At 34.0% G+C, this 13,053-nt stretch overlaps 1 protein-coding gene across 20 annotated transcripts in view; it reads left to right on the top strand.

Annotated features, from left to right (window-relative positions):
* Nucleotides 1–9,871, top strand: part of LOC144964520 (dedicator of cytokinesis protein 1-like) — a 98,221-nt gene extending 88,350 nt beyond the window's left edge. For 18 of the 20 annotated variants that reach the window (XM_078898916.1, XM_078898913.1, XM_078898927.1 and 15 more), the window contains 3 exons: nucleotides 4,140–4,299; nucleotides 5,249–5,367; nucleotides 7,309–9,871. In XM_078898916.1, the coding sequence (XP_078755042.1) occupies nucleotides 4,140–4,299; nucleotides 5,249–5,367; nucleotides 7,309–7,395 (366 nt within the window). In that variant the 3' untranslated portion in view covers nucleotides 7,396–9,871. Of the gene's footprint in view, nucleotides 1–4,139; nucleotides 4,300–5,248; nucleotides 5,892–7,308 lie in introns of those variants that run through there. The other 2 variants (XM_078898925.1, XM_078898922.1) reach the window with 1 other exon arrangement.
* Nucleotides 9,872–13,053: the final 3,182 nt, after the last annotated feature.

Below are 13,053 nucleotides of genomic sequence, written 5' to 3'. Positions count from 1 at the left end.
GTTACATTTGCTTACCCACCAGAAATCCTAGATATTACCAACAACAACAAATTTGGTCAACTATTAAACATTTATCTTTCAACTCAATAACACAATAATGGAGAAAGTCACCACATAATTGTATAAAATCTGCAGTGATGGGCAATCCGCCTTTTGCAGTTAAAGACGTTGAACTTGAACTTGACCCCGTATAAAAGTCAGGTCACACCACAACCATTGTCTGATAGCAGACGAAGAAGGTCATATGACTCTTCTTTCTTTTCATTTTTTTTTTTTTTTTTTGAGATTTTTGTCCGTAAATAACTTTGGAAATGATTTGAAGACAACTTAAATAGAATCTGTGAACAGCACTGAATTCATTCATGTAAAATAATTGTAAAATAATCACTGTTCTCATTGGTTGCCCTGTACTTGGTTGGCTCTTATAAACTCTATCCTATATTTTTGGACCAGTTATAAGTCAGGAGAGAAGTGACAAACATTTTAGTTTGGCTGAGAAGTGCTTGAATTCCAATTCTCTGATTGGCTGATGAAAGTCTGTCAGTCAAGCATCTTGGACGTGAATGAGGCAAAAATATGTCGATCTATACAAGTCCATTCTCTCATCCCTTGGGGACATTTACCTTTTAGGATAATGGCCACTTCACGACCAAAAATTTTTATTACTCTAGGGGTTTGTTGGGGTTTTTTTTAAACATGGTGCCGTGGTTATTACTAAAAAAGCATGAATGATGTGAATGATTTTGACTAGATAATTTGGTATTGACACCACCGAAAGTCTTTTCTTTTCGTTTCCTCCCTCTCTTTCCGTTTTGTCAAAACAAAAATGTATTAACCGTAGGTTCCTTATTCAATTGAACTAGCCTGTCTTTATAACAAAATAGTAGGAATAACTCTTTTTCTTAAAATGTAACGGTGTTTTGTTGGCTTTGTTTTTTATATATTTATTTATTTTTGATTTATTTTTTTTTGCCACTTAAATGAGTGCAACTTTTCAAAACAAGCTTTTCATGGTTATGTTGTTTTCTTTCATATATTTTTGTTGTTGTTCAGATGAGAAGAAAAGCATAAGCTGTTTAAAATTAATAATAATAATAATAATAATAATAATAATAATAATAATAATAATAATAATATAAAATAGCAACTGATTTCTGATTTAAGAAATAAAAAAAGTAGGCCTTAAAGCCAAAGTTTATTTTAGTACAATAAAAATTGCTTGTTCCCCCTTTGATAGGGCAATGAGTCTGTAGCAATGCATTTTCCACCAGATCTGAAGACCTAGCTACTGCGAGTAAAAAGCCTTTTCCAAGGACTCAACTATGCGCCAAGTGAGGCTCGAACCCAGGACCTTCTGATCCGAAAGCAAGTGTCATACCACAAGACCACATAGCCGCACAAAGCTGTTATGTTTATTTTTGTTTATGAATTTTTACAGTCCACAGCTTCTAGCAGCTTCGTATCACACAATCAGACCGATGTGAATTTAGTTTTTAAATGAGTTCATGTACAAACTATCTTCTTACAATTTGTAATATTGAAATAACTTTGTCCTCGCTTCTCAGACGAGCAGAGACCTTGTGTTGCAAGCCTCGCCTCCCATTTTTCCCAGTTTCCCCTGTCAACCTTTGATTATTCTCTTCCATCTGTAAATGTTTATATAAGACATTTTTTTCAACACCCTTCTCCGTGTAATTTTTCAAATAAATCTTAGATTATCTTTTTCTATTTCATATAGTTTACCATTTATATTTAATTCAAAGAATTATTTTTTGGCAATTGCCTGTATATATATCATACCTTACCATAACATAGAATCACCAATTGACCAATCATAATTGATGAGCATAAACAGATTTGGCAGGAGTTTTTGAGGTTTTTTAGTTTTTGTTTTGGGGGGGGGGGGGGGGGGGGGGTTTGTTGGGTTTTTTTTATTTTTCAATTGAATATACATTGATAATTTTATTTAATCAAAAGAGACATTGATCCATATGTTTTATGGCAACAAGCTATGGGATAATTGTTGGGTTTTGTTGGGGTTTTTTTTATAGTTTAAGTTCCTACTGTTTTTTAATATCGCTAGTGGAGAACATGCAATAATTGCAGAGAAATGAAGGCTATTTTGAACAGGCTGTCATCTGTCTTAATTATTATACAACCGTATTGAGGAAATTAACATTTTTTGAGCCATCAATGATAAAATAGATCCAGTAAAAAAGTCTGTAGGTGTGCGCAAATGAATCTGGCAACAGTGTGGCCAGAGTACAATTCCCAAGGTCAAGGTAAAATTAAGGACCAATCATAATGCCCTAGCAGATTTTATAAATAACCATTTGAGTCAACAGGTGGTAGAATTATCCATCATTATTTAAAATGTTTGCACGTTACTTGTTTATCAATCTATAAAAGAACAGTTTTATATGTTTTTCATTTGTCAGTAATTCTGCGCTTGTTGCCAAAAGTTAATCATGGGTTGTTTGAGTTGTTCAGAACAAAGTTAAACTCCAAAACTTTTTTAAAATTTTAAAGTAGAGATTGTAAGAATTTTCTTTCAATACAATTCCCATAGCTCAGTTGGTAGAACACTTGCCTTACAAGCAAAGGGGCCGGTATTGATCCCAAGTTGAGTCAAGATTTTTTCTGACCCCCAAATCCACCCAGCAGTGATTGGGATGCTGGGTCTAGTCATATCTGGCAGAAAGTACTCACAATAGACCAGCATCTTATCGAAAGAGTATCACGCTATCACCACTGTCTATTTGATACTACAGAAACTGGGATAAACTCTGGCTTTTTGGGCTATTCAGCTCTGAAGATCTACTATTTGTTACTCTTTCATAACTTAATTCCTGAAATAAATAACAATGTGAAATTGAACGGAAGCTTCAATTTAATATAAGAAAACAGATAAAATGGACGTTTCAGGTTTCCCATTTTATCTGTTTTTGTATATTAAATTGAAGCTTACGTTCAATTTCACATTGTTATTTATTTCTTTGAGCTTCGAGCAGCAACATTTACTGGGTGGGGATCCTGACCTCCCATAGCGGGCAGGGAGGTACATACTGTGACTTCTATCCCCTTATATCTTATCCAACAAGCTTTCTGTCTTTGTCTTGGAATGAGATTACTTGGTTTTTTTCCGGGCCCTCGTCGGAGTCCTGGCTGAGAGGGAAACAGTCAAATGCATAGTTATTGTTTTGGGAGATGATATTTTTTTCCTTGTAAATCATCTCTCTGTTATGTATTATTATATTGGTTATTTTTAATGTATAATGTAAGCATTTGAGTGTATTCCTCTTTGTTGGATTTTGTGCTTGTGTCGGATGAGACATAGGTGATCTCAAACTAAGTACATTGGTGGTATGCTCTTGGAATCTACATCTGATCCCTATTTGTTCCCATTCCCCTTTGTCTTACTTTCTCTTGGGTGCTTTAATTGTAATTCTATAACTTTTTAATATCCCATTTTCTTCCTTTTTACTGGCGCTGATATAACCTAAATGTGTTGCAAGCGCCGTAAAACCCTTAAAAACAAAACAAAACAAACAGCAACATTTACATAACTTAATTCCTGGTACAATTTGTCAATGAAATTAAATTGCATCTCTACTTAATGAACTATTGGAGACCAGTCTCTTGGTATAAGATTTTTATTTTAAATCGGAAAAGTGCTATGTCAGACATAATAAGAAAATAACGAAGTTGGCATCAATCTGGTCTTCGTTATTGTTTTTTACCATCCATGATAATGAGTAATTCTCACTAAACTACATTAACCAGACTATAAACGTTCAAAGGTACACATAGTTTTGTGTGTTGGTCCGATATATTCCCGGATGGCAATGTTGTGAGTTTCTTAGCCAAGCGTACAATATCTATAGAAAATTAATCAAGAACCTTATCTTTGGATCAATTTTAAAAATCATCTCATTCTGTCATGTCACAAATATTCTAATAAAATGTAAAGCTGAAACAATTGATTTTACTGGACTATAAAAGTACAAAGAGTCTCTTTTTTTCTATTGAAAATTGCCCACACACAACTGGATGGTTTGTTAACAAATTGATAATGTGTAACAACCAAACAAGTATCTATATTGGCTTTTTGTTTTGTTTTGTTTTCTTGAACCAATCAGCTGACCCCTAAACGTCCCCCTAGACCAGACACGGAACGCCGACCTAGTCGTCCCCCGAGTGGCTCCATGCGCTTCGACAGCCTGACTCAGAATTCTGGTAGCATAAACAGTTTGGCATCCAGTCAATCTGGCAGCACAGGGGCATCAAGATTGTCTCAAGGTTAGTGTCTGGGGTGTTTAGATGAACATATGAAGGCTGCTTTTCCTAAATTCGTTCAATCGATTTTTCTACTTTTTGAGATTTTCCATCCATGAAATAAATTGAATGTAAATTTAATTTTAAGCATCAATTGACACAAGAATTTCTCTAGATTTATATGAATTTGAAGTTTAAATATAATGAAATAATAGACTGGAGGAGACGTTTTAGGGGAAATAATCCTTAATATCTCAAATAAATGGGAAGTTAGGGAGATTTGGAAAACCACTCTTCATAAAGTTCCAATTCAATAGACTTGATGGGGTTCCTGACCTCCCATAGTGGGCAAGGAGGTACTTACTGTGTCTTCTTTCCCTATATCTGTTTTCAATTTGCTTTCTGTCTCACTTAACTGTATTAACCAGACTATAAACATTCAAGGTTACACATAGTTTTGTGTGTTGGTCCGTTATATTTCCAGATGGCAATGTTGTGGGTTTCTTAGCCAAGTGCGTAGCATCTATACTAGCTGAGAAGTTTGAGTTTCTTATCATAAATTGAATTTAATTGGAAAGAATCCAAAATTTGAACGACTGGCAACAATGAAATTTGGTCCAGGTGTTTTCTTTTAAATCTCGTTTTTGTCTCGTTTTGTTTATATTTATGTGTGAGTGTGTGTGCACACACATGCTTGCATTGTCACTATAACTGTTAACTAGAGGTGCCTAAAATGGAGATAAAGATAATTATTTATGTATAATTTATGAGTCAGATTTATTCCCTTTATCTTTATCTCCACTGTAACTGTTCATGTTATGCAATAAGTTTGTCCCAAGACCTTATGTATTTTTTGAGGGGTTTTTTTTAAAGAAAGAAATAAAAATTAAAAAGCCCAAAAAGAAACAGAAAAAACATCTTTGTTAACATTTAAAAAATTTAAAATTCTTCTTCTAACATTGTTCTCCATCAGACGTGAGTGATATAGATTCCACTCCAGAGGAACCTCCTCCCCTTCCAGAGAAGCAGGGATCCGTGGACGCACCAGACATCATCAGGCGAGCATCGTCAGCAAGTCAGGGCAGGCAGAAGGTTAGCATCTTCAGTAAAATCTTTAACAAAGATTTCTGATGGAATGTGTGGATATCGATACCTTGACACCTTGTCACGCAATACACCTTGAATTCTATTCCAGACAACAAATAGTTAATAAAACTGTTATAAAGCCATATCAGAAAAGGCATTTAGGATGTATATAGTAATATATGTTACAGTGAATGACATAATCAGTCGGATGGTGAAAAGATTTGAACTGAGATATTGCCACGTTTAGTTAGAAGGTCATTTTTTATAAAAAATGAGTTCTTGTCATAAATGATTAAATCAACCCTTGTTGTACATCTTCGGGAAATATCAAAGCTTGATTTCACTTCTAAATATTTTTTACAGCTAATCATGTTGAATTAGTATGAAATTTTAGAAAAGTTTCTGGATACCTTTCCCATACATCTGACCATACCTTCATGAAAAATCACCCAATTTACTTTAAATAAAGATTAAAATGCTCTGGGGAGCATATTCTTTCAGAAAATGCAAAAAAACACAAATCCAAAAAATTGTCACCTTCTGACTGATTATGTCATGCACTGACACATATGTGATATTCCCACACCATGCCACTCAATACACCTTGATTTCTATTCCAGACAGCAAATAGTCATTCAAACTGTCATACAGCCATGTCAGGTACAATGGCATTTAGCATGTATATAATATCATATATATCAACTTTACTATTAAATGATTTAATTTGTGCTTTTCATTTAGATGTCAGTTAAGCAAAGAACAGATAAACAAGTTTTTTATCATACAACAAATATTTGTAAAATATAATCTTTGTTATGGTTCATTTTGTCTCTTATCTCTATGTTTGTTTACGTATGATTATAAATGAATTGTAGTCAAATAACTCGATGTTAGAATAAAAAAATGGAGGCTTTTATGGGGTGGTGATGTTAGCCGTCTAGTCAAGCACTCGTCTCACATGAAAAAGGACTTGAATCAGTTGTGTCAAGGTTTTGACTGATCTAGTCAAGCACTCGTCTCACATGAAAAAGGACTTGAATCAGTTGTGTCAAGGTTTTGACTGATCTAGTCAAGCACTCGTCTCACATGAAAAAGGACTTGAATCAGTTGTGTCAAGGTTTTGACTGATCCCTTTGGACACCTGGAAGTGATATAGGGTAGCTTTACACTAGATCTAGTTGGGAGTACTTTGCAATTGACTGGCATTCTATGAAAAGTGTTGAAACCATTTTGTTACCGTCGGCTTTCCACTAGAGTGAATGGGATAAACTAAATCTTTAGCTCAGTGGCTTGTATTTCTATGAAGGACTGCTACTGTTAATACTTATACTAGTAATAATGATGATGATAATGATGTTGATATCATAATTTTGAATTAGGTTGGGGAGTTGCAGGTTCAATCTCCTTTTTTCTTTGTTTATTTAAATCAATATTCTTACATTTTTTTCTCCTTTTCCTTTTTAACGTTTTTTTTGCTTTAATAGGTTGTTTTAAAAGTCTTTTTCATACAGATTTTTTTTTGTATTCAATTTCCATTAAATTGTTGACACTCATTGAATCCATGATTGTGCCCTCTCATTCCATCGTAAACTTAGCCCTAGATATCATGTTGCACTGTAACAAAACCTCACACATCTAGATTAACTGCAGTTCTTTCCATGAAATTATTTAGTTCACACTGACAACTGAGCTGGCATTTTTTTTTTTTTTGGGGGGGGGATTCTCTCGAAAATCATTGATTTGTTTGAATTAAGATTCTTGTTTTTTGTTATATTTTGCCTCGTTTCGGTTTTTTTTCTATAGCCGTTTACAGACATTTTCGATTTTAAAACCTGGACAAATAGATCTTATCCTATTGACTGAGAGAGCAGTAACATCAACATTATGAGAGATATATATTATATAAAGTATTATGCTAATCCTTTGAATTCTGTTTGCACCAAATAGCCTCCCCCACCCCTTCCCCCATCCCTGGATGATGAGGATGACACGCCACCACCCGTCCCTCCCAAGCCGTTCTTGCCTCCACATTGACACTCGACATGCCTCATGCTGACGTCACCACCACCATCACCACCACCCACACTGCATTAATCTTCTTTGGCTGGATTGAAATGCTTGTATATATTATACATACGTATATACATCAATATTTATCATGCAACTTTGTAGATTGCTGAAATTCAGCGTTTATTTATTATCAAACTGTTTGCCTGCATCACATCACTGGACCACCTTTTATTAATCCGGGATTGGGAGAGTGAGGTTAATGATTTTAGAAATGGTATTATTCTTTGTCGTATAAAGCATATGATTGGGGCATGTTTTCTATCATTGGGAATGTGCATAATATTTCATAAGGGTAAAAAACAAAACAAATGAAAATGATATTTTTTCTGATAAATAAGATTTCCACTATTTACTTCATGAAATATTATATTTTGTCTGTTGGTTTTGTTTTGACGATAAGTATTGACGTAATTTACGTGTCAGCTGCTGTCATCATCGGGGTTGAGTTTCTTGTTCAAGGATAGTGTATGACGCTGAGATCAGGGCTTGAACTTGGGAGTCCAGTGCTCTATCAACACAGCCATCTCGTTTCCTATATATCTTTTGTAGGACAAAAAACAAAATATAGTATTGGTAGCTTGGTTAGTGAATTTATACCTAGGTTTTTATTCGTTATATAAGTTTCTTACTAAGGGGGGGAGGCACAAATTAAAACTGGTTATTTTAATGAAATTAATTCAAGGCCTCTGTTATCTTTATGTTACTTGGAATACTCAAAACCTTCTAACTACTGATGAAGGGCAATCTGAAATCAGTGAAACGATTAATGGATGTAAAATGGAATGTTTAGTTTCTTCTTGCAAATTCTGTCCTGAATAAATTTCTTGTTAAAATCAAAAGGGAGCAAAATAAGCAAAACAAAATCAAATTGTAATTGTATCAATAAAAATATTGACACAAAGATGGTCAATTTGATGATATTTAGATGAAAAAGTAGATTATAATTGCCTTCTGGGTGTGATTGGCGAATTAGCCAATGTTTTGATCCTGAAAGAAGAAGTAAACAATTGCCTTCTGGATTTGACCGATAATATTTGATAGCCAATGTTTTGATCCTGAAAGAAGAAGTAAACAGTTGCCTTCTGGATTTGACCGATAATATTTGGTTTGCATGCCCCTTTTGCATGTTGGAAATAAGAAATTAGATAAGATATTTTCTATACCAAAATTTGCGTGAAGAGCTTGGTGGTACATGAATATACCGACGTGGAGGAGAAGGTGTGTTTGCAAAATCATTTGAAACATGTTCCATTCTGTTCTGATGCAATGCAAGGAGAAAAACTGTAGTGTGCATGAGAGAAATCCACATCCGTATGGCATGCAACTTTTAAAAATATTTCCTTGCATTTCTTTTTTTTTTTTGTTTTGTTTTTTTTTGTTTGCTATCATACATACACACATTCTATACATTCAAACTATCCCACTTTGCTTAATGTCACAACTTGACATGAAAAGCTTCCATGAAACATTCCTTTGTGAGATGATAAGACACAACAGTCAGCACTGATTAAGTGTGCAATACAATTTTTCTTCAATGTCAAGGCCGTGGTAATGAATGTGCTTTGCATGTCAGGATTTGACCTTTGACTAGAACGTTGCTTTTTTTGTTTGTTTGTTTTGTTGTTTTTTTTGTTTTTCAGGAATATGTGAAAGAACCTGAAATTGTGAATAATCGGGTAAAAGATTTGTGTGTATGTGTGTGTGTGATTTTGCATTGCACAATATGTACAGACCTATCTCTTATGGCTAAAAGTTTGAAAAAAATATGATTTTAAATTTGTTATTGATGAGCCTTGCTTCCTTTGATTCAAAACCGATGAGAATATTAAACTATTTATTATTTCTGATATTTCTTCTTCTTTTTTTTTTTCTTTTTGTTTCTATTGTTCTATCTTTGTTTCTATTATCGAATGGTACTTATTGTATTGATACGCAAATACTCTTTTTTTTTTCATCATTTAAATGGCTTTGTGTGAATGGTACTCTTTGATATTATGTAAGATATAATCTTTCAACATTACTGCAGGGACTGTCTTAAGATTTATACCATTTTTCTTACCTATGTTTTCTTTTCTTTTTTCTCGATATTTATTATTTCCTTTATTTATTTATTCACTTATTTTCCTTTTACATATTTAATACAAAAATTAGTTGTCATCTCGTTGTACTCGTCAAATGGTAAAACTAAAATCGATTACATCATCACTATAAATAAATTTGTGAAAGGTTTACCGGTTATTCAAGATATCTTAATTTACACTTGTCTTTTCTTTTCTTTTTTTTAAATGTTATTCTTCACACAGTCATGAATATTCATAACGAATGGTATCTTTGTAATACATTCCCATCTGGTTGCCCAGAGCCCTTATCCAAATTCATTTGGAACAATGGTAATCACTAAAAAATAATTTTGAAGATTAAAGGTAAAGAAAGCTCTGGATATACAGACATTTTGTTATTTTATTTTTACTTCATTTAATTTTTGTTGTTGTTGTATTAGTATTATTCTGGAATCCTTCCTCTTGTTAGGAACATAAATAGCTTTATTTGAGTGGATTGCATTTGTCCAAAAAGCCAAAATGTTTTTGTGTTGGTCCAATGGAGTCATTAATTGTTCTTCTTTCTTCCATAAAGAAAGCAAAATATCACCACTGAAAAATGATGCATGAAATATGATTGATTGTTCGATGCCGGATAAGGCCTTGTTCGATGCCGGATAAGGCCTTGTTCGATGCCGGATAAGGCCTTGTTCGATGCCAGATAAGGCCCTGTTCGATGCCAGATAAAGCCCTGTTCGATGCCGGATAAGGTCGAGTTAAATACAAGAAATCATCGCTACAAAAATGATAAATAAAAAAACCCAGACTACTGGATGCTGTGGATTGTAATAGTAAAAAATAAATAAATAAATATGACGGCTTCTTGGAAGAATAAAATAATATATAAAGATAAGAACGTTTTGAGCCAAACATAATAAGGTAAATTATTTATACGTTGCCTATTCCAAACACAAACAGCTCTAGGTGCCTTTTCAATACAAACATGAAAGCTACAATAACTTGCTGAAGACGTCCACACCATGAAAAATAATCCATAATAATAATAATAATAATAATCCATAATGATAATAATCCTTCCCGTGCAAACAACAAACATAATGAAAGCGATAATATGATATGTCAAATCCAGTAAAACCTCAACTCATTTGATTTGATTCTATCTTGTAACAGATGAAGAGGTTCTCTCTTTAGCCTAGCTGACTTTTTGGGATCATTATTTCTTGTACTATTTTTTAAAACTCTCTTCTTCATTCTGCATACACACATCTGAATTTTAGATTTATAACTTATAACTTATAACCGCTGTCTACTGTTTGTCTTTCTAATCACACGTGTTTCATCAAGGGTTTCATTTCATGATGGTGGAGACTAAAAGACTTATATAACTATGTGTGGAAAAGGAATTTGAAAACAAAATATATATATATATATATACATATATACTCAAATAGGGATATATATGATATAATAATGGCTTATTGATTTGACTTTGACTACTCAATATTTTTGGCCTGCTACTATCTTTCTCTGCGTAGGCTGGGCATATTTTTGTTGTTGTTGTTGTTTTGTTGTTCAATTGGTGCTTTTCCAAACTGAAGACGGTTGAGGAACTACTCTTTGTTTTTGTTGTTTTTTTTTTTTGGGGGGGGGGGGGGGTGGTTGTTTTTCTTTTTTCATTCCTTTTGTGAATTGTCTCGTTTCATTCATGATTCACATCATTCAATGAGTTCAGTTTGCTTTTTAATATATATTTTTTTTTTTTAGTTATATATTTTTTTTTGTTTGTTTGTTTTTGTTTTACATCCTTGTGCTTTCATTTTATCGCATTTCACTTCATTTGATACCAATTTTCGATCACACTTTTTTATTTATTAATCAGAGTCTGTCTAAACGATCATGAAAATAGATTCTGAAAACTGGGTGGGGATCCTGACCTCCCATAGCGGGCAGGAAGGTAATACTGTGTCTTCTATCCCCTTATATCTGTTTTCCAACATGCTTTCTGTCTTTGTCTTGGAATGAGATTACTTGGTTTTGTCCTGGCCCTGGCCAGACTCCTGGCTGGGAGGGAAACAGTCAAATGCATAGTTATTGTTTTGGGAGATGATATTTTCTTTCCTTGTAAATCATCTCTGTTATGTATTATGATATTTGTTATCTTCAATGTATAATGTAAGCATTTGAGTGTATTCCTCTTTGTTGGATTTTGTGTTTGTGTCTGGATGAGACTTATAGGTGATCTCAAACTAAGTACATTGGTGCTATGCTCTTGGAATCTACATCTGATCCCTATTTGTTCTCAGTTCCCCTATGTCTTACTTTTTCTTGGGTGCTTTAATTTTAATTCTAGAACTTTATTCTATCCCATTTTCTTCCTTTTTACTGGTGCTGATATAACCTAAATGTGTTGCAAGCGCCGTAAAAGCCTTAAAAACAAAACAAAACAGATTGTGAAAAGAACCTTTCTATGAGCAGATTGAGACCTTATTCTCACCCGACGTCACTGTTTTCATCAAAAAAGCAATAATTGCAATGCATTTGTATTCAATATTTGGGGAAAACAGTTTTGCAGATAATACAAGGTAATTCCTGAAGGACATCGACGAGTTGAAAATGCTTTATCTACGTTAATGGATTAATTATTTTTTAACTCTTTCAGCGCCATTGGCCGCACTGTGCGGCCAAAGCAGAATCTGTTCTACTGGCCAATGGCTGCACAGTGCGACTGGTCTTGAAAGGCAAAAATAACAATGTAATCCAATCCTACTTTCTACAAAAGTACTAGAAATTGAACCAATGGTATCATTTCTTTCATCAGAACATTGATTTGGCCCTAGGGGGGTATTTTAATTGAGATTTTGCACCAAATTCGAATGTCACTTTGTCTTAGCTTGTTATTCTCATGCTGCCTCAATCGGGTGTCAGCCATTTTGTGACAGAAATGTGAATCTAGCTTCAGCGCTGAAAGAGTTCAGCAAGTATTACAGCTCTGGCTTCATATGATGACCCGTATACATTGGTGGGAATTAGAGACGTTTCTTTTCTTTACTTTGCTGGGACTCTGAAAAGAAAGAATGATCTTGCACTGTATTCGATTTTGATGTCAAAATAATGATAAAATTCATGTTGGATATTTTTTGTACGGTGACCTGGTGACCTCTCCTGAAAATCCATTTGCGTAGTTTTCTTTCCTTGGAAAGAAATGAGACTTTGATTTTTCCTAGTCCCGGAATCCATAACCCAAAGGTAAACATGGGCTTTTCTGTAGGAAGTGACGGTAATTTTTGATGGATTAAAGCTGAAATATAGCAGAGATTAATATTTGAAAGAAAGGGGACCTGAGTAATTGTAATAATTATCGAGGCATCACTCTTCTTTCTATCCCAGGAAAGGTTTTCAACCGTATTATTTTAGAGAGAATTAAGAATGCAACAGATGCTAAACTGCGGGACGAACAGGCAGGTTTTCGGAAAAACCGTTCAACCACCGACCAGATTGCCTCTCTGCGAGTCATAGTGGAACAGTCTATAGAATGGAACTCTCCTCTTATTGTCAACTTTCT

This window comes from Berghia stephanieae, chromosome 2 (assembly GCF_034508935.2).
Source record: "Berghia stephanieae isolate SIO BIC M18660-M18661 chromosome 2, UCSD_Bste_1.3, whole genome shotgun sequence".
NCBI lineage: Eukaryota > Metazoa > Mollusca > Gastropoda > Nudibranchia > Aeolidiidae > Berghia > Berghia stephanieae.
Note: the sequence above shows the minus strand (reverse complement) of the source record. Positions and strands in the feature narration are given on the sequence as shown.